Source organism: Calonectris borealis, chromosome 16, assembly GCF_964195595.1.
Source record: "Calonectris borealis chromosome 16, bCalBor7.hap1.2, whole genome shotgun sequence".
NCBI classification, from domain to species: domain Eukaryota; kingdom Metazoa; phylum Chordata; class Aves; order Procellariiformes; family Procellariidae; genus Calonectris; species Calonectris borealis.
Window position 1 is genome coordinate 10,888,948 of NC_134327.1, and position 22,997 is coordinate 10,911,944.

The 22,997-nt window shown below is 42.5% G+C and overlaps 1 protein-coding gene across 1 annotated transcript; it reads left to right on the top strand.

The window, feature by feature from the left end:
- Positions 1-3,343: 3,343 nt before the first annotated feature.
- Positions 3,344-7,514, top strand: FOXL3 (forkhead box L3). Its single transcript, XM_075164871.1, has 3 exons — positions 3,344-3,481; positions 4,253-4,421; positions 4,772-7,514. The coding sequence occupies exons 1-3, from the start codon at positions 3,375-3,377 to the stop codon at positions 5,252-5,254; spliced, it is 759 nt and encodes a 252-aa protein (XP_075020972.1). The 5' UTR covers positions 3,344-3,374; the 3' UTR covers positions 5,255-7,514.
- The last annotated feature ends 15,483 nt before the right edge of the window (positions 7,515-22,997 follow it).

The following is a 22,997-nucleotide window of genomic DNA, read 5'->3' on the forward strand; positions in this document are numbered from 1 at the left end:
CCCATCTCTGGAACTGTTCAAAGTCAGGTTGGATGGGGCTTTGACCAACCTTATCTAGTAAAAGATGTCCCTGCCTATGGCGAGGGGGTTGGACTAGATGATCTTTAAAAGATCCCCTCCAACCCAAATAATTCTATGATTCTATGATAAATTTAAAAGTTTTGGGTTAAAGTCCTAAACTGCAACCAGCTCTGGCTCCCAAGTCAGTGAGAGAGCAGAAGAAGCTGTGCTGCTGAGAAATGCCAGTCCACACCAGTAAGAGGACTGGGATGTCAGCGTGCAGTCCTACACACTGAGGTACCCACTGTTATTCTGAGGAGCTATAATGATTAGTAATTCAGCCCTGTTTGGATTTATGACCGGTCTGAATTTCATGTACAAGTTTCATAATCTGTGTCATAATTACAAAAATTGCAAATAACTTTTTAATATCAATGTTCAAAAAAATAGGCAAATCTTTCACAGCATTTTTATTGCCTATTTACAATCTCAAATCAAATGGTTTACAACTTTGTGTTCTGAAAATATACAACGTAAGAAAACACTAGCCTGGCAAAATTATGCTTTTATGATAATGACAGGGATGAGTTATAGTTACTCTAGTTAAACTATAATGGCTGCACAGATGCTAGGAAAAAGCTATTGTACAACATGTTTTGCCACCATAAGCATGGCACCTGCTAGCTCCACCATGGCACATATAAGAGCATGTTAACATTTCTTTATGAATATTATTTTCAAGGATTATAATTGGACCATAAACATTCACCTGGGGATAAAATATCAGTATGCAGGCTTTAAAAAATACCTTGAGAAATATTCAGCCAGTTTTGCATATCTGGATTTCAGAAGCAGGTTTATGAGAGAAAATATATATTTTGTTTCTGATCTTGTAGGACTCAGAAACGGTCTGCATTCTTCATATGGTCTGCATGAATTTGCAGCAGATGAATTTAGTGATATTTACAGAGCCAGAAACTCAATCCTCCAGCCCACTGCTGGCTATCAGGAAATAATAATATTTATCCACAGTTTATGTTACACAAATGGCAACGGCAGGAGTTTCCTATGCATCTTGCCAAGCTGCCCCTGCACCATCCACCCATGGTCCCACTCACTCCTGAGATGCTGCTCAAGGACATCAGCACTGGCTGTTACGACCCACCTCCATTTGCTGAATTTAGACTCATAAACCAGCCGCTGAGATGGAAATTTAATCGAGGTGTTATTTTCCAGTGAAATGGGTGAGGAATACGGTGGCCCTGAGCTCTTGCACAGAAAGTAGAGCTAACCACCAGCCATAATGCACGTTATAGATGTGCTAGGCATGGGCGAGCTGATTACACTCACCACGGCAAGCAAAATACAGGAATTGGCGTAAATAACGTTATTAAATGTATGACACTACAATCATTTGCTCTAATTCCTGTAACAGAAAACTCTACCTATTATATACTGTCAGTAAATACATGAGGATTTTGGTCAAAGTGTATTGTCTGACTTTCTTAGCAAGGCAATTTTCATAAATAGAGTATGAAGAACTGAAAAAAAAGTGCTAACAGGTTGTGTAAAATCAGAGTCAACTAACCCAGTTCTGCTTTTTAAAAATTGTTATAAATCAGAAGCAAGACTGTTTGAGTTACTGGAATTTCAGTGAGGTAAAACACCTCTAAAGAGAAGAACCACTGCTAAATATCAAAGCGGACATTTACTTGTGTCTCAAGGATTGCTGTTTTTCATGAGGGAAAACCTTCCCAAGTCTGTGGCCCAGCTTCTTCTTTACTTTAATCCTTCTCAGTCCAGCTGGAGTATGAATGAAGATCAGACATCATATATTCCATTCTCCACCACTGAATCTGCTCTATCTTACTCAATGTTAAAGCCCTGTTAACGCCTTAGGCAGCAGTAGCTGACCCTTTGTATTAAGACCTCCTCTGCAGTGGATGCCTCATGCATACGGCTATTGATGTATTTTAGAGTGGAGATAATTTTTTATTTTGGGTATCTGCTCTGGCTTCATATTCCCAAGAAAACACCTCTTATATCTATTTTTTCATGCCATGTATTTCTCACCACTCCCTGCTATAATGTACTGTTGCGTTCCACAGAAAAAGCTTTCTTATGTCCATCTTTGTCAAAACTCCAGGAGCCACTTAAGCATCACTTTAAAGGGCTCTTTATCACTCGATGAATTTTCCCCTAATTGTATCCTTTAACTCCAAAAGGGGTTTGGGGACATACTTTGTATGAAAGATGCTATAAAAAACAAAAGTTGCATTGCTAGCGGTTCTGCTTTTATATTTCCGTCCAGGTAACTCTCCGCACACCAGTTTGCTTTCTTTTTTCCAATACCCATTTCCTCCTGGGGCTAGCTCCTGGGACAGAGCTGTCTTCAAATAATTTAATTATCATGTGGCGTACACCTTTTTAGTCCCCCCTGAAATGGTGCGTGATGCCTTTGGTTTACATCACTTGTTGGAAAACACTCCAAAGCATTGAAAAACTATTAAATTGTTACAGTATTGGATGCCAACACACAGGGCTATTAGTCTAATTCATCCTTCAGATCAAAGCCCACACAGGCAGCTCTTCTGCCTACAGCTATTTTCCTTTTACTTTCCTGCTTGACAGTAGTCCCTCATATCCCTCTGTTCTACTTTCTTTGAACATACACATTTTCCTTTAGTCATGGAAATATAGTTTATGTCTATTATACTGTATTATAGATTGCAGATCAGGACAAGCGTGCATTACTGCCTGGAACGTCTGTTTATTGTACGTCGGGTTTCTAAAAATAAATAAATAAGAAAGCCATCCTGCTTCGCTGGGGAGAGAAAAATACAAAGGGGGAGGACTCGGGGGCTGGGGGGAGCTGCACTCTGTTCTCAAAGTTTAATTTCCAAGTAGAGACCTTGAAGCATGATTTATTAACATCATGCTGTTTGCTTTTGTCACGTTGTGGATGTGGCGGGGGGAGCGCTGGCCCCTCTCCAGCCCGGACCACCCAGCGAGCTGAGCGGAGCTACCGGCAGTGCACACCCCGGTTCAAAGGTTCACCCCCAATTCACCAGCTCCATCAGTCACCAGCCGCCTGGCTCCGCCACCCCATTGGAGGCAACAGCAGTAACAACAATAACAACCCCCCCAAAAAAATAATATCCTAACAAACGGGCTGTCTGGGACGCGAGAATTGCAAAAACAATCCCCACCCCATCACGGAGAGTATGTGTGCATGGAGGAGAGGGAGCGTGAGGAGGGGGGAGAGAGGGAACGAGACAGACAGAGGGGAGGGAAGAAGGGAGGAGGGAGTCCAAGCTCTGAGAAACATCACTCCATCTCTCTCACTCCACAGGAGCTGAGCAAGGAGCAGGACGATGTTTGACAACACGCAGTACCCCTATAACTGCTTTAATTACGATGGGGATGATTATCCTACCTGTAGTTCTGACGAAGAGAAAAAATTCACCAGACCAGCGTACAGGTAAGAGGAAGTTTTTCCAAGTCCCCCCACTTCTGGGGAGGTTTCTGAGCTCTGGGATGGTGGGATCGCAGCTCCCGGGGGAATGTGGGACCTCTCCCCAGGTGTGTGCGGTGGGTCTGGCCCCGGCGCAGGCATCGCAGCGGGCAGACTTCCCCCCCTCTCCGTGTTTGAAGTGTTCACGATTTGTTTCCTCCTGTGCGGGGTCACAGCAACTCTGGCATGCCATTGAGCCGCCAGACCTCGGATGGTCTCCTCTGACCTCCAGGAGCCCAGGGAGAAGGGGAATTAAATGTGCAATGTGCCAATGGGTGAATCGGGTGCAGATAATCCCCGGTGTGGTGGGAAGGTGTGCCGTGTAGATGCTCGCAGGGGCAGCTAAGGTCCTTTCCACGAGCAGGCGAGGTCTCCAGTGACAGTGTCTCTGAGCCTGGTCTGTCTCACTGCAGCCTTCCAGCTCAGGGAAACTTTTCTGATGGGGTTTGAGAGGTGGGTGATCTTTCTGTAATCCTCCTGTATCTAAGCACTCTCCACTGAGTGCCAGGGCAAACAGCCCTGTCGGGACTCAATTGCCTGGAAGCAACGCCTGCGCATCACCCCAGGGGCTCGGCGCGGAGAGGCAGGACCACACTCCGGGCTTATCCCTGGGTCAGGGCGCAGATCCACAGGGAGAACCTTCGGAAGTGGGATATAGGCACACATGTACCCATGTGGTCCTAAAAACTGAGGATGTGAGTGAGGTGATGGTGTAACAGCAAGTTTTCCTTTTTTCAGCTACATTGCCTTAATTGCAATGGCCATCCAGCAAAGTCCTTCAAATAAAGTCACCCTCTCTGGCATTTATGACTTTATAATGAAGAAATTTCCTTACTACAGATCAAATCAAAGAGCCTGGCAGAACTCCATCCGACATAACTTATCGCTTAACAGTTGTTTTGTGAAGGTAAGATCAGTAACTGTATATTTACATACACACTGTGCATGGCTAAAAAAAATATATGCAGGAATAATCTCATCACTAGGAAAGGGAAACAAACAGCTGAGCTGCGAATCACTTAAAATCTCTCTGAGTTGTCAATTATAGAGATAAAGAGTATGTCCTTGTCTGATGCATGCTAATAGATAACAAATTGAAGAGGATGCAGTTTACATCCTATTCGTATAATGAAAGAGAATAGGCTTAAAAGTCTTGTCATATATGTTTACACCATTCTTGAATGTAAATGAATGCAGATGTTCAGCAGCAGCATCTGTAACACATACAAATACTGAACTGCCTTTAAATAAATACAGGTTCCCAGAACAGAAGGGAATGAGAAGGGGAAAGGAAACTATTGGAGCTTTGCAACGGGATGCGAATCCATGCTAGATCTCTTTGAAAATGGGAATTACAGGCGAAGACGGAGGAGGAGGAACGTAAAAAGAGAACATAAGGAGCAGCGACCAAGCAGAGCGAAAAGTCCTTCATCCCCCGATATGTCTTCTGTGGAATCTGCTTTAAACAACATTTCCTCTTCGGAAAGTAAACGCGAAAGAATTGAATCCGGACCAAGACTACTGGAGCCTCGTGGGTTTGCTCCAAACAGCATGACCAACCGGCAGAGCCTAAGCAGTTCCTCCTTAGCAAAATCGGATTCTGAAATTAAATTCAGCATCGATTACATTCTTTCAGCCCCCGACCCTTTGCCTGTCCTAAGATCTCAGTATAATATGCAAGAAAATAAATATCCTCTACTGGAGGCCCAGCAAATTAATCTCCAGTTCTGGACAATGTGATGTTATTTATTGGTGGTAACAAAGTCTGAGTTGCAGTGTATTCAGCAGCCTCATGTCACTGAAAATCAGCCGCCTGCCTCCTTGTTTTCTTCCGAGCAGTACTCAGAAAGGGTTACCGATTCACCAGCTGATACTCTCTCTGTACCCAAAGAACTTTGCTAGGGTTAAAGCGTAAATAACAGTTACCAATATCAGCTTTCACTATGCTGAAATTCATGAAATTCTAGCTTTGTTTTCTAAACTGTTGTGGACATCCTTTAACACCACAAAGAATTCCTTTTTCAAGCAGAATCCGACAGAAAAGAGACTTGTTTATCACCCATTGCTTTATTAAAGACAAAATGGATTTGAGTCCACTTTCACTGGTGGAAATTAGGATTAATTCCACTGAAGTATATAGGTCAGAACTTAAGCTGATCTAAAACAGTGTAATTCTGTCGACTTACACTGGCTGAGAATGTAAGGGGGGGGGCTTTGTTTTCTTAAAAGGAATCACAGAAAATCACTCTGTCTTCCCTTATTTTTTATTTTAACATCATGTTTCAAACTGTTGTGCAGCTTTAATTCATCATTAATTAGAAAATGTAGTTATTAATAAGTGTTTAAAGTATATTTTTATTGATATGCAGGGCAGAGTTGTTTAAACTGTTGAAGTGAAGTTGTATTCAGAATAAGTCCAAGAAAGCTAATTTCAAGGCTGTTGAACTCTGGTAGACTTTGAGGGGTAATGTGGCAGAGCCATAGGGCCTCCTCATGCCTTGGTTTTAAAAAAAAACCTCTCCCCTTTACTATCAGAAGGCTTCCTGAGATGCTGCAGGAAAGTCCTTGAACATATTTCATTTAGCAAGTGTGAAGGGAGACATGGCTTTGCAAGAAGCTGTATCCAGTGTTGACCAAAGCCAGAATTCCATCTACCTGCTTTGAGACAAGTTGTATATTTCTATTAAATAGATTTTTATTGATCCTTCTTGCAAGCAATTACCAAAGTGGTACTTGATATGATTTCAGCAAAGCTGGTGAGATTTATAATTTACAGATAGGGGTGTTAGATCATGAGCTCCATTTCTAAAGAAAGCCGTTTCGGTACCATTTACGTGCAGTGGGGTATTTCAGAACAGAACCTGGTGGACAACGATGAACTGTAATGAGCATTTAAGAACTTGCTTTTATACAACTTGTTCACAATGAATTGCTTCCCCGTACCTAACGGCAGCATTAGTAAAGACTGCACAAAATCTTGGTTTTGGCTTGGCTACTACAGTCTTCACCTACTGCAGCTAAAAGAAAAAAAGACAAGGATTCTGGTGGTTTTAAGCAATTATATACAGAGAGATAAAATTATCTTTGCAACATGAACTAAAGGTAAATGAAGGTATATGAGATAAGATTAAGCAAAATTGAGCTAGAGGTATGCTCAGGCATGACTTGAATTTTTATGCAGAAGCTTTGACATTTCACTAAGTTATTTTACATTGTGTCTAATATATACTGTACATTTATACTATATATTCTTATATATTGTTATTGAGAAAGGGAGCAATATCACTGCACTTACATGTTGTAAAAATGCATGATATATGTTGTCATGATGCTGAAAGTCCTGCCATATACTTAAAATTTACCTTCAGTGGTATTTCACACTGATTGGTAATAAATGCTCATTTTTTGGAAAACTGTAAAACTTGCTATCTTCAGGCATTTCCATAGCATGCAAAAGTCTTTGCTTCTTCTTCAGAAAAGACAAAGTGGAAAATCATGTCAGTTACATCACTGCATGTCTTCCAAACTTTGAAGGGATGATTTGTTGTGACCAAATTCTGCCTTCAAATGGGAGCTTTCAATTCTCTGTGAATCAATGGTTATTCTGGGCGATTATCTGAAAGCCAAACTTGACTCATTAGACCTGATTGATCTGCTGTTTACATTGATGTTAGAAAAAGAAGAAAACCTCTGGGGTCACTGGACAGATGGATTCTCATTTGAAGAGGGACGAGAATTTGCTCCTTTAGTATTTATGCTCGGTAGTAAATAGGTGTGGGAAGAGCATGTCCTCATTTAGTACTTCAATGTATGCATGCACTCACATGTGGGTTGGTACGTGTGCACCTCTAGGATCCTACCTACATTTATATATCATGCTTTATATGCAGATTTTTTTCTTGATTGTTTTAAACATGGCAATGCTGCTGTTAGGCTGATAGTTACAGTACGCATCTGCAGTATATTTGAAATATATATTTTTTGCTGTGAAATGTGCGAATATCATTCTTCCTATGTGTTCTTTGTTAATGCTGTTAGCACAAGGTAACTCAATGACAGCAAAAGTTCCTACTAAGCATACACCTTACCCAGGTGAACACAGTGGGCTGCTGAGACCAGTGGAGATACAGTTATGGCTACTAAGCAATATAGGATAAATGTATTAGGAAAGGCAGAAATACACCCAGGTGGATTTACAGCGGAGATCCAAAACCATTTTCAGTAAGATGAATTAATATTCACAAATAGCCATGTCCTTTGCTCACAGTAAAGTGCCTGCTAGGAGAGACTGTCATACCTGAGTTTCCCTAACATATAATCAAAGAAATTTGTGTACAAATAGGTGTTAACATTTGTTTTGCAAAGGATATCAATCATATTTCAAAAAATGAAGGGACATATTTCAATTTACCCAGTATATTATATTCTGACGACTCCAGAAAGGTTTCCAGCACTTAAAGTGAATGGCATTTAATATAGAACAACATAACAGGGGTGAGGGCTAGACGTGACCTTATTCAAATGTCGTAGCCATTACAAAGCCATTCCCAATGTAATTATAATTAAATACTTTATGCCTTTCTTGCAAATCCTCTGATCGATCATTGATATGAACATTAATATTGTATTACCCCCGAGCAAATGTCTCCCACACAAGTGTTATGGATCACCAGGTTTCCATTAACAAAGTTGTGAGCTATTGCCGTATGCTGGTCGTGGATAAATTTACGTAAATTACCTTTTCTCAGAGAAGGGGGGAAAAAGTCTAGGTTTTTTTCTTTTCATCCCTGCACTCTAAATCTAGAGCTATTTCTTCAGCTCCATCACAGCCTGTCAGCCACTTACATAAAGCCATAACCAAAGAAGAAAGAAAATCTCACAGGAACATCCTTCTTTGCCCTGTGTTGAAGCAGGTGAATATTCTCCAGACATAGCTGGTTTGGTCCACGGGTTAAAAGCTGAGCTGAAGCCAGGGCTGAGCAGTGCAGGGCAGGGGTCTGCACCCCACCAAGGCCATCACCAGCCTGGTTAGGCTGGGCACAGCAGCCAAAGTGACAAAAGGTATTGGTGTTTGGTTCAATTCCTCATCTCGAGGGGTCTTCCGGACTGCGAAGAGAGACCCAGAATGAGCCACAGATTTCCTAACCCCAAAAGAGGTGCTTCCCTTGGGGGGCTGACGCTGCCTGTCCCAAGCCCGGGATGAGGCAGGAGGCAGGCGCGGGAGAGCAGCTCCTCCCTGCTGGGCTGGTGGGCAAGGCGGGGGGAGAACAAGCCTTTTGTCCTCTCTTTTTAGGATCATAAATACCTTTGCAAAGGAAAGATGAAAGGTTTCTTTCTGGGGAGAAGCTAGGCTCGGCCTCACTGAGGGACCCTGGGGTGTTTTGTTTAGTTATCCTTTTAAATGAAGGCTTCCCATGATAAAACAAAGATTTTGATGGAGCTACGCCAGGTTATTCTGCAGCGATTTGACTTCTAATGATTTAATTTCTCAGGCTTTTGTCATTTGTGTCACAGAAGTGGTTTTTGCCCAGCAAGATGATGCTCTGCCTCAGAATGAAATTCAAAGTACTTGGGCAAGGATGCAGCACTTTTTTTTTTCCCACCACCAGTGAAGAGAGGCCAGATAACACCCAATGCAGGCCAGTGGTTGACCTCACCTATGGGAACCTCTCCCTCAGCAGAACCTCCTCCTCATTATGGGAGCGTTAATGCAAATTAGGATAGCTGAAAACAAACCTTTTCTTTGTCAGTAAAGCCAAGTTCCCATGTTTTTCTGCCAATCAGATAGATCTTATTAGTTGAGACCCATTAACTCCCCATATAAACAGAAGCTGTGTTCAAGGAGCATTTGAAGGTCAAACCTGAGAGAGAGAGTTGGCTCTCCCCATGCCTTTGTTTTGTTGTGCTCCATCTTGTTGCTTGGGCTGCCACAAGCTTCCTCAGCTGTGCAGCAGGTTGGTCCTCAGCTACCTTGCAAAGCAATCTGCATGCTCCCTCAAAGCTGAATCGAGATCTTTGCACCATTTTCTGGTCACAGAGGGTTTTTTTGTTTGGTAGCAATTGCCTGTTCAGGTCCAAATTTTGTGTGTCCTCTCCACTCTCTACTGGCAGGGAAAGGGGTTTGGAGGTACAAGCCTTGGGGAAAAAGCTCTGCTACACGTCTTCCAGTAGTACAGAGCTGGTTGGGACTCTACAAATGGCACAGTGCAAGGGCCCTTGGGGCTGTGTATGAAGTCTCCATACTGTAAATTGAGGGCAGCATCTCCCCAGTGTCCCACCACACTCAAGCTCAGGCAAAAGAGGGAACCTAGCCCACACGTCCCTAAGCAAACAGGGCTTGAATCTTCATCTCTGGCAGTGTAACACAAATCCCTGTCCGTGATCAGCACTTCAGATCCCAAACCCAAGACTTGGAAATCCTGCGCTGCTCATTCCAGTGGGCCTCTCCCCTCACTGTCTCCTCTGGGGCACGTTCTCCTCCCCGCTGTGCGGGTGTAAATCCTCGCAAATCCATTAACTTTGGTACAATCACTTTTGGAATTGAAATAGCACGTGTGAAACTGAACTTTGCATATTATACCCAACATCTCTACTCACACAGTCTGCCAAATTGTGCCAGCAGCTCATCTCCTGGATAGAATTCTCACAGCAACAAATGGTCCTGCCTCTTTATTTTGCCTTGGAATCCAGCTTCTAATTGCTTTCTCCAGAACATGGGTACCATATGCACTGCAATGCACAAAGAACCTAGTACATACCCTCTGTCTCTGTTTTACTGGGAATGTCTTTCTTATTGCACTTAGGGTCATTAAATTAAAGAACAGGGTAGGTCCAAGTCCTATGGAACTTGCACTGGAATTTTTTTACCCAGAGAGCTAACATAAAATAACAAAGTAAGTTGTGCTCCCTCCCACCCTAGCTACAACGGTTGGAGGCAAATCCAACTGTGAGAATTTTGCCTGAGAAAGAACTGCCGGATTTCTCCCACTGTGAAATCCAGCTGTTAATTCAAACAGAAGGGATGGACCTGACCAGATAGGCCAACTGGCTTGTTTCCATCCTGAAGTCCATTGTGTTCCACAAGTTCCTAAATTTATGGTCGTGAAGGTCTTCCAAGCCCTGTAACGAAGTATGGCATGCAATGTTTTTGTTATGGAATGTGCACTGCAAAGGAAAAACAAGGTTTGCATTTATCTTTCAAATGAAGATCCTGGAATCTTTCAGGATAAACAGGCTAAATTAGGAATCAAAACACACCATGTTTCTCACCATAACTATGAAACAGAAAATAGCACTTGCAGAGTACTGTCAGAGAAGAAAACTAGAAGTTGCAGTAAGCCCAACCAACTTTCTTTTTGTCATGAGTGTTTCTCTCTGTGTTCATTGTCACTTCATAGCAGGGGTCGGCAGTGTGCAGCAACAGGAACAACCTTTCATCTTTTGGGGGTTGTTGTTCTGCTGGAGTATTTCAGAAAAAAAGTTTTGCACTTCAGAATTGAGCTGCCGGTCTCCATCATCAGCGTTTACATTAGGCACATACTATCTTGCCTTGCTCTGAGCAGGTTGGAAATAAGATACCAAAATGCTCTTTGACTTGTCAGCCTGTATGGTGCAGCTCAGTGCAGCTTTCTCATTGCTACAGCTCCCCAAACTAACTGTTCTGAACAAAAGCTGCTCCCTCTTAGGTCTTTGTTGAAGGCATGATGAAGACTTAATAGGCTTGGAAGTTTGTTCAATTTTCATAGTGATATCAGTGGTTCTAATTAAAAAAAATTAGGCTTCCTGAAATATGCACAGCTACAAGAACGCTATTCTTTCCCTCAGTCATTAAAACCTTTTGTTAATACTAGCACTTGGCCTTACAGCCCCATGTATGCGGATCTAACTGTCCCCCTGAAGCTGCAGTTTCCATAGCTGCTAATGGTGAAACACTGTCATGTTTTCCTTTGTCCGGGAAAAAAATTAGGATAGAATCAACTTTCCTCTTGAGCCCAAAGGCTCCGCTGACCATTAGCCATCTGTCCCAAGCAAGATCTGCTCTAGCTGAAAATCCTTTTTGAGGTTTCATGCCACAGATATTTATTCCTACAACAAAATTGCTCCCCGTCTTCCCCTCTTTGCCTTGAGGCGTTACTAGTATTGACTGCAACCAGCATCCTCTGCTGCCATCCTCTCCTTCCAGCATGGCCTCTCTGAGACTGGGAAAAAGAAGCAGTACTTTCCATGGAAGTGAATATGGAAAATAACAGGTGCAATGAGCTGTGTTTTCTGATTAATCTGTCTCAAGCTTTTCTGAGGCTGAGGGCTATATGAGCAATTATCAAGCCCTGGGAGGCATTTCAGTACTAATCAGCCCATAACATTGTTCTGCATTGGAGCATCTGGGACTGGCTCCGTGGGTTGAGTCCTGACTCTCATGAAATGAACGGGAGTTTTGCCATTGGGTTCAAGGGACCAAAACTTCATCTTCTGTTGCCAGGACCAGAGATTAATCAGATTAAAGGCCATGTGGACTGCAGAGAAAATTAAATACCTTCTAGCAGTTACTTGGTGTCTTCTCAAGACAAAATAGCAGTTTGTTTCCACAGGTTTCTTTGGCTCTGTCTTTCAGCCAGACAAAATTCTTCCTGAATTCAATGGGAAATGTGTCCAAATAGGGAAGAAGTTCCCCAAAGCCCAAGGGCTGAACACAGCAGAACCAGATGTTGGCATCTGGGGTGAGATTCCTGGTGCAAAGATGTTTGTATGTTCTTTGAGAGCACCTCTGTTCTGGGGCTTGTGTACACACGCAAATAAACAAGTTACACTAAGCTAATACCCAGACTTGGGATCTCAAATTTTCTTTCAACAGGAAACTGTCCCAAGATCTGCTACAGTTTGGCAAAGGGATGACACTGTTACTTTCTATTTTGTTTTGCTGTTGTTGAAATTACAGGAAAATAAATATTTTCAAGATGATACATTGTGTATTCCTAATAAATACCAAGGGCATTTAATATAAACCATGGACACATGGTTTGCTTTGTTGTTCTAAGTAACCATTTCCTTTTAACCAAATGAAAAGCTAGTTGTGCTGTGATGCTGCAGATTATAAATTAGCAGCTCTCATATGGTTTTGTGCAATTGTTTCTTGAAGAGCTTTAGGCTACTTCAGACAAAAATTTCAAATAAAATGTGAATTCATTGAACTGTAACTTGTGGTATTAGATTTATAATAAACAAAGGTAGGTCATATAATCCTGTCATGGAAAACAACATTTTAAAATTCAAGCAGCAACATTTTAATCTGGTTTAGGTTCTGATCCTGAAGTCAAGAGGAAGCTTGGCTCTTTCTGCTTCCCAGTGCATGAACCCAAGACAAGCCTAGACTGGGTGGAAAGCACACAGCCAGGCGTGCGCTTCCAAACAGGTTTACTGAGGTGGGAGAAGAGAAGACAGATTTCTTGTCAACCAGAGAAGAAATGACCCAAATGCAGTAGCAGCCTGCTCCCGCGCCAGACCAGGATGGGAGGGTCAGGCGAAGAGACGAGGGTGGCCCAATTCAGTCCTTCTTCCAGCGCTTCCTCACTGCTGGTCCTCACCCGTGCTTGAGGGAGCAGCTGGGGAAGAGCTGAAATCGGGGCTGGCTGCAGCGGGAAGGCAAGCAGCCCCCCAGGGCAGCAGATTGCTCGGGGAACATGCCTGATTTCCAACTTCAGCTACACAAAGGAAGGACTGATGTCAAAGTATCTCTATCTTCTGCCGATGCACACTTACCTTAACATGGCAGAGGTGGAGATTTTTCTAGAAAAGATCCCCCTTGCCTTTAAGGGAACCTCATATCTGGGATGGGAAACACAGGCATGGTCTGCTGTGTTGTTTTGTAAAGACACCTGGGACGATCTTTGCCACCCAGGACGATCTTTGCCACCCAGGACGTGTATACCTCAAAGACCATCCCTTAACCCAGTTCCACCTGACTTCTCTCCCAGGAGTGGATGGAGAAGACAAGCCACATGAACTGCTCCTAGGCAATCCCCGCTCCCAGCAGCCTGCTCTCTCCCATGTCCCCTCCCATCAGGTGACAGCAGAAGGGACACAAGGCTGCTGGGGAAGATGTGCAAGGAGCAGACCACCTCATCTCTGGAGACTACCTCCTAATTTGTGCTGGGTCTGAGTTCCTTCGGGAAAACTGGTAGCACACTTTGCATGGTTGAAAACAGCGTAGGATCTTCTCCTCGCAAGACATTTGCTGCCCACGTGCTGTGCAGTCCATGCACCATCCCCACCCGTGATGGGGACAAGCGGTGGAGCTACGTGTGAGTACCACCAGCACGTCCACCGACACTCAGTGGCAGAGGAGGTTCTGTAACAAAGCGCTCTCACTTGAAACACTCCTTGTTTGACAGATGTTTATTTGAGAGGAGGCTCAGTTCTTCTTTTAGTGGGTGTTTTGTAAGACAAAATGAATAAGCATGGCAGGTCTGTGCTACAGCATCATAAAGCTGTAGCTTGCTACTTAACACCAGACATTCATTTCAGAGAGAAGAAATGAATATACCTTAATGTATAGGAACTCCTCAGCCTGGCTGAATCTGAATCATTTATACCATGACAACAGCATAAGCTGAATTTGGAGAGCAAAGACCCAACTGCAATTTATCCTGTAAGGAATATTCCTATTAGGAAGTGAGTTTTCTGTGTACTGGGCTCTACAGGCACGTGGGCATGTGTACGGCACATATGAAATTGATATCTCTGTCTTAATTCTGGGTTGCAATTACTGGAGCTGAAGTTTAAAATTTTTCCAACTGCCGAACTCACAAGCTAAATGACTGTATAGCTACTGAAATTGATTATCAGGCTTCCTGTTTCCTCGCTTGTGATCCAGTAATATTGACATACGGTACAAGGAAATTGCAATCTGAACTACTAGTAGCAATAGCTGGAGGCAATTACAAAAGGAGTATTGCTGGTGGTGGCACATGGACTCCTATATTAGATTTAACCATACTCTGATTATAATGCACTCGTTCAAGATAGCAGGAAATTCTATATTTCTTTTTTAAAATACAGCCAAGAAAATATTTTTGTTTGCTTCTGTATTTCAGCCTTTTCTCTGGAATAGCCTAAGAAGAAAACCTTCTAGCTCCAGAGATTCAGGTCTATTTTGTCTCCAACATGGGTTATGCCTTGGGGCAAGTTATTTTATGTCTCTGTGTCTCCACATCCCTATTTGCAAGGCAGAGAATTCACCTTTGCAAAGCATTTTGTTGGAAACATGCTATATCAGCAAGCTTATGTTATTGACCTTCTACATTCTCTTCATTTGCTGTCACCTTCCCTGTCTCTGCTTTAATCTTCTCTAGTGCTTGAACATTTCTTCCATCCTGCCACTGACCAGTTGCCACAGATCAGTTTTACAGATGACTGAGTCGTGCATAAATGTGTAAAAACTACCAGCTCTCCCACTTTTACATGACTCCAGGAGCAAAAATTTTAAGAAACACAAAAAAATACAAACAGAACTGGGATCAGGTACAAGGCTTGGAAGTTGTTACTTTTTTTTAATAATCTTCTTGTTCCTCATTTTCAAGATGAGGTAAAGCATACCCATGTCTCCAGCTAAATGAAAGAAACTTTCCAACTTGCATCACATACTAACTCACACTGCCATTGGCATTAGCAAACATTGTGCCATTATAGCAAGTAGAAGCATTTTATAGCCAGTGGTTTCCAAAAATGCCCCCCAAAAAAAATTCTACTGGCAGTAAAAACAAGCAGAGAACTCATGTAACTCCAAGAGGAGTCTCTAGCACCGGTGACGATGTTATTGCAACAAATTATTGAATCTTTCTTCAAAGGATCTCCATGCTGCCAGGATATTTGTTTAAATTCAAGGAATCCATGCAGGAGCTTAAAATAATTTTGCCATAGTGGATGCTTCCTGGATGCAAAATCTCCTGGAGAATCCAGCTTGGCTCTTCTTGTGATATTCCCAACCCTATTCGGAGGGAGGTAGTCTTCAATATCCCAATTATACAGGCTCGACAAGAAGAGAGCTTTGATTTTGCCTTCAGAGAAATTTCCCAGGCCAAAACAAGCTCATTATTTTGCATTTACTACAAACCTAGTCTTGGTGCCATCCTGAAGTAATGATCCATGGCCATTCGTTATGCAGAGGCTGAGAAAAGGTGGATTGTCATGGATCGTGGCTTCTCGACAGGCCAACCTTTTCAGAGAGAAGTTCAGCAGAAGTGGGAAAGTTGTTTGGGTTTGGTTTTTTGTTTTTACTTGCCTGTGTGACTTGTGAGAAAAGAGCTTTTACTAATGAGTTCTGCCCTCCTCTGTCCTTTAGAAGTCCCTGGGGCTTTGCACGTATGACTAAGCCGCAGCAAAAAACTAGCTGTGAGTCTGAATAAAACAGATAAAACTGCACTGTAATTACAGAGATCCTCCACCTGCAAGCGCTGCTGAAGGTGTAAGGTAGCATCGGTTGGGGCCACTATAAGCTATAATAAGGATGCAGTATAAGACTTTCTGTCTCTTTGCAATGCCAGATGTTTGCAATTCAAACAAAAGCTTAGCTATAACAAACCCTGACTTTTAAGGCTTGGAAACCTTCTGTGAACCTTAAGAGAAATGAATATTTAAGAGAGTGAGGAAGCAGACATGCCAAAATGAGAGCGACTTTTCTTATTGAACTTTTCCTTCCTCCAAATGGGACAGAGTAGAAATTTCACTGCTACCATGAGGTGTCTAGGACAAAAATAAGAGAAATTCAGAAGAGTTGTACAAATGCAACCAAAACTTCCCATTTTCTCAAAGCTATTAGTCTCAGTTTATCTTTGATCATGACAAAGTGGAAGATGAGTGCATCTGGCAATTGGGCAAGCCTGTCATATCTTCTCCATGGCTTATGTGGAGCTAGACTGTTAACCAGGTGCTAGTCCCCTTCTGCTTGCAATACAAAAGTTAATGGGAATTTCATGTTGATTAAATGTGTGTAAAATGACGCTTGAAATGAAAAGTCCCCAGTTAACTGACTTTTCATCACTAAAATCAGTTTAAGTTGCATAATGTTTTTCTTGTTAAAATAATTAGTCCTCAATCAGAGTAATTTGGAAGACTAGCTGGGTTATTTTAAGGCAGTGTTATGCTTTATTCAAGAAAGCTCTTTTGTATTTGAATTATTTCCACAAAGTGATGCAGATAATTGCTTAATGCTTTGTCATTCTAATACATAATTCCCCAGCATCTGAACAGTATTAACGGGAGCAGAACTTGGCAAAACTACCTGTAATTTTTTTCCCCAATCTTTTCCATGCCAAAGAGAGAATGTCTCAGACAATGAGGTATGCAAACTTTCTATTTTTTGCCTGCAAATTAATCCTGAAATAAGATGTATTCCTCTGGCTGCCGCTTCAGGACTGCTTTCATGTCACTTTGGTTTTAATACATGACATGTTAGCCAGGTTTAACCCCAGTCAATAGGCGCACCTTGGTTTCCCCAGATAAATAACTTCACTGAGCAGAATCAGGACCCAAGACTCATTTGTCCTTCATAAAGGTTTGTTTTGTTTGTTTAAATATTAGCATCCACCAGCTGTGCAAAATAGACCTTTTTCATTAGCTGTTTGATCATGGTGGGAAAAGCTATTAATTTAGTCAGTACCCTGCAATGAGCTCTGGGGTTGCTACCAAACCACGAACTGATGAAAACAATAAATGCTAGATTGTATTAACTGTAAAGGTTAATCCATAAATCAAAGGGAAATGTCAGATGCCTTTTAACATTGATTGAGATGTAATTTGGTGTTGGTAGTGATATGTTTGTTACATAAATTCACAAATGCACTCCATTCCTGTTAGAAGTCCACTTCTTTGTAACTTAAAACAAATTAAGTAGTTTGTTTTGTTTATATAACCACATAAAGATTGATTACCTCATTGTGTTTAAGTTACGATATATCACCGATTTTTAAATAAGTGAATATTAATATCCAGATCTTCTTCCAGGTACATTTGATTTTGTATGAAAATGAATACACTGTTGTTTTTCCTGAAAGTATGCTGTTACCTTAAATATGTTTAAGGCAGTTGTTCCTTTTAATTTTTGGGTTTGATTCATGTTTTTCAAATTACAGCATAAGAATTAGCCTTTGTATAAACGTGCTCAAAAGTATAGAACATATTTTCTATATTATGGATAAGTCATATTTAAATATATAATATAAAACAACAAATATGAGGAGGAAATGTCACAAATTAGATCAGAATGGAATACAGTAACTGACGCCAAAACAGCAAGGAAAGGATCATTATGGTCACTCATGGAAACGTTTGTTTCCACTATTATTCACAAAAGAAATGTAAGGCCAGGGGATTCTTCACTTGGTGCAAATGAGAATCAGGTCACCAGACCTCAAAATATAAACAAATAAAACCAACCTTTCTAGCTTTATCTATCCAAGGAAATTGCAAAAGAAAGTCCTCAAGAACAGGAGCATCACTCCCAGGTTGCTGTTTGCCAAAAATGGAAACTACCGAGGTTTTTCACTAGCTGTCACTTGGGTGGGCAGGGTGCTGAAGGCTGCCAAAGCTGGGAGTACTCTGCGCTTCCAAACACTGCAGAATCCCTGGCTCAATCTTTACGTTGTATTTCTTTCTTAGAGAGAATCACAAATGTTACGGTTTAACAGGGTAATCGCTGCAAGAAGTCCGTGGGAGTAGTATTTTAAAGGCAGTCAGGTAGAAGATCACAATCATTTTCTTCTGCTTAATTTAGCAGAGCCAACAGTGGGAATGTTTTCCCCCAAATTCCTGAAGGGCATCGATCCAAACAGGTATCCAGAATGCTTCTAGTGAGATTAAGACATGCAAGGACACAAGACTCGGTCAATTTAAAAATGCCCCAAAAGTTCTTCATTCTGAGGTAACGGGACTCGTAGAAGCTCAGCAATGGCAGCTGAGTATTTCAGCAATGGAGATGGGCTGGGACCACCTTCCCATGTGGATATGCCAGTTAACTCTTTATGGCTTTAATCTCTGAACCGCTGCCTGATCAACATTAAAAACGAGATCTCCCTCTGTCTGTGCACGCAGATTACAATGAGAGAAAACATGTTCCTTGCTTATGTAGTTTTCATATTTGCTTGCAAATGTCTCATGAATACAATGAGACATTTCAGTAATGTTTCATTTGCCTCCAACAGATCTTGGCCTATATATGAAATTTTAGGAGGGAAATTCCAGGACACGTGAATCCCTCTCTGCAACTCCTGCTGTCCTTCGCAGCCCGGTGCATAGGCCATGATAGGCACAGGGTAGACACCTAGGTAAGAGGGCAGCAAATAAAGGCAATATCCTCAAGCTCAGTTGGCTGCGTCTTCTCCTTCTGCCCTCCCATGGCAGCTCAAAGGAGTTTGTGGAGGCTGAAAGTGCTGGGGAAAAGGCAGAGAGCATGGGGACAGAGGGTGATGTGCTCCAACATCGTGCTGTGGCTCTGCAAGCCGGGTGGGAGATCTGCATGGTGCTGGCATTTACTAAGCCCTGGGGACAGTCTGCGGTGGCTATCTAAATTAGGTCCTCAGAAGAGGGCAGAGAAGGAAAGATGCAGAAGGAGATTAAGACCACCCTGACCTCCAACCAACTCCCACGGCTCTGCGTTTTGTCCTCAGAAGGAAGCGGAAAAATGTCTTTGTAATCTGAAGCAATGCAGTCAAACATGAAGCACAGATCCACAGGCAGGAAAGGCATTCTGATAAATATAACAACATATTTCACTGGGAAGAGCAAACCTCTATGCTAATGTAAGTCCATCTCTCTGTCCACGCTCTGTCTGGGGCTTTCTTTTATTATTGGCTTTTTCTTTTAATGTAAGATTACAATTCACAGATTTTTCAGCTACATTTGCCCTATTTATATACAGCGCTCTAATCAAATGTTCAATACTCCTCACCTTCAAGGATGGAATCATAATGAGTGTATAATGAGCTACTGCACAGCCACTAGTTCCCATGCCTTTTAAACTAGCTTCAACAACTCTGAAATCTTCAGCGTAGATTAGTGGAGCCCTGCTGATTCACATGGCTATTGTCTCTGGAAATAAATGAAAATCATATTAATATTCACAATGTCATTCATTCGTATGCTAATTGGAAGGATTGCAAAATAAACTACGAAGACAAACACAAAAAGGCGTGTGGCTAGGGTAAATCTCAAGGACATGAATAACAAAGAGTGTTGGATGGAGAGGGACCTCTGAAACCACCAACTTTTGGGAATTCTTCCTACAATCCGACTGTCACACAGATGAAATGCAGAGGCCAGCTCTCTTACCAGCTATCATGGCCATGTTCTTGTCCCATGGGCCAGTGCAAATGGCAAGGATAACACAAAGAGGGCAAGAAAGTCTGCAGAGGTTGAGGTCCCCTTGTAGGGGAGAGGAGTGTCCCACTGGAAACTGAACTGCATCCCTACCCCTTGGTGGTGAGTTTGATCAGCCACAGGCCTGTGTTATCAGACTTTCATAGCAGTCAGCTCAAGATGATGAAAAATGCCTTCCAGCTCCATCTTCACCCTGGGATCATCTCACATGAAACATTTTGAACACTGCAATGCTTCTGTGAGATTTTCCTAATTAAATGTCACTGAACTTTTTCTTTTCTTTGCTTTCTTTTTTTTTTTTATTTTTGGAAAATTGTTTCCTTGATTTCTCTGGCACTGATTCAGACCCTTCGATTTGCCAGTTCAGGACTAGAAAGCATAGATTCCTCCTGTAAGGGCCTGTACCCTATATATTTCTTGCATCTGACCACTTGTAAAGAAAAATGAACGGTACAATAAACCAGACAGTTGTCCATGAACTCGTCCTCCTATCAATCTCACATTAGACACCTGGAGTGATATCGCCTACTTTGCTGAACCTGCTCTGGTGTGACGCCGTTTAATTATGTGCAGAACTACCCACATCAAGTTTTATACGGTGTGGCAATACCAGCATCAGCGATGTGTGAAGATAAGAATAACACTGGGTTTTGCCCTGCTGCCATCATCTTGGGATGCTTGAATACAAATATCCAGAACATTTTCCCTTTAGAACAAACCATGCATTCCTCTGTCTAGCTGAATTATTTTCTATATTAAATAAATCAATGAGCAAAGAAAAAAAACACAAAAACCCCACAAAGGAAAGAGAACAGAACACACAGACACAGAAGCTAGGAGCAGGAGGACCGCTAATTCCCCGTTTCTTTTTTATACTCTGATCACAGAAGAGTTGAACTGGATCTAAATTATTCATTAGGAAATAAAAACAACTTGGATCTTTTTTTTGTTTGTTTTTTTATTTGCTAATTCTTTTCTCTGAGCTATTGTTTCCCCTCCACTGCTGGTGACATCTACAGCACCAAAGGCCAAAGTCAGACCAGGTGTGAGAGGGCACCACAACCCTGAGGTCCAGTCCCTCTCTCCATGTCTGAATTTAGCACAGGGAGCAGGATCCCTTACCCAGATTTAGATGTCAGAGCTACTGCATGAAAACCAAGCAACACACAATACATATGTGGATGAATTAAAGGGAGGGGGCAGAACACGTATGCCATTCTTTAGCCTTATAAATGTTTTAGTTTCTGTTTTAAACTAATTCCCATATACTAATAGGGTCACATCCTGGCAGAGGAGGTTGTCTTTTCGATGAGCAGAGCTTACTGGAGCCTTCCCACACCTCAGGCTCTTTCTTTTCCCAGACACAAGCCCAAGACACTGAAGACCTTTCTTTCCTTGCCAGAGAAGAAGTCCTAATAGAAGCCTCCCAGCAACTCCTTGGGTGAAACGCTGTTTTCCAGCTAAGGGAAGCTATCTGAACTGAGATATTTATGATACAATTCAGTTAGACGCTTTTTAAAAGCTCTTGAGTTCATCTGTGTCTTAACCGGTCTAAGGTCATGTCCCTTAACCCCTGGCTAGCCCCATAGAAAATTTCCAAAATTTGTTCTTTAGTGGGGAAAAAATTCCGACTCAGTCTGGTTTTGGTCCTCTCCTTGGCAGGAGACACATCCAGCGTCTGCTGTAATGTGCTCATCATTTGCCAGCACTGCAACCTGGTTAAGGCAGCAGCCCTGAAGTCCCTGAGCAGAGCTGACAAGTATAAATAAGGGACAGTTGTCACATTTGGTTACAGGAGGGCAGCAGCGAGGAAGGTTGCCTGCAGCAAGAACAGCCAGGCTGAGACAAACTCTCCTATTGTTTGGGGTCATCTGGTCTACAAACTGTTTCACATGAGAAAATTAGATTATGCCAAACCAACTTCTTTGGAGTATTTTTTTTTTTTAATCCAGCATTAAAAGGATGGAAGTAATCGTAAATCTGGAAGCAATCACACACACATCACTTAGAAATGCTCTGCCTCAGTGCAAGAGAAACAGAATACATCAGTGCTGATTGGCCTGGGGTATCTCTCCCCCCACCAAGCCCATGTCCCAGACAAGTTAAATGTTTCATTAATTAGGCGCTAACTATGGTTAAAATTAGGAGAGCTGCAAGGATCTCTCCTCCTCCTTCAGACTAATCTGCTGATTAAAAGCAGAGCCCCCAGTTTGGGCTCTCGGGGTCACTCCGCATTGCTGGTTTGCATTTGCTGAGTTTGGGTTTTGAGTCAGCCTGGTGGGGTCTGTGAGGCAGAAAGGGATTTGCGTTTGGTGCCAGAGCAGGAGGCAAACGGTGGGAGCAGGCTTGAGAAGGGGACACCGCTGTTAGCATGCTGTGTGTGATGGACATGCACCCACCCAACCGCTCTCATGAGCTTGCGGTAAATCCCAACTGTGTATGAACAGATACTGGGCAAAGCCCACCATGGTCCTCAAAGGAAAGTATCTCCAGAGAGGGCCACTTAGGACATCCACCATGTCCTTTACCCACACGTGGAGAGGTGGCGGAAGCCGCAGTCCCCATGTCAAGCCCCCATGGGGGGGGCACTCATCTGTGCCCATCTCCTCCATGATCCTCCCAGAGCAGGGACACCATCTGCTCCTCCCCAGCTCTGCAAGGCAAATGCAAAGAAAGGCAATGCTCCAGCTAGGAAAAATCTAGGTTTGAGGAGGCTATCTTTTTCCCTGGGAGAGACTGAAAGCTCCTTACTCTTCCCAGGCTCTTTGGTTTTGATTTTGACTGTATGCAAAGCCGGCTGTTTTGCAGAACCGTTCACCTGAAAGGGACTAGCATGGGGATTTTAGGGCGCTTTTCTTTTTAAGAAGCAGAGAGAAGATCTGCTCCATCTATCCATCCAAGGTGCTGTCAGACTGAGATATTCATCAGAAAACAAAGGTTCTGGCAAGCCATTCTGTCAAGAAACAAAAGTAAACCTGGCCATTGAAGGCAAGCGGTGAAGAAAGCACACCAGAAAAGAAAACAATGGGGACATTCTGTAGTAACCACAAAACCCAAAGTTTTCTGCCATATTCTGTTTTCCATAAATATTGGCCTCGCTTTAATGTAGAGCAGC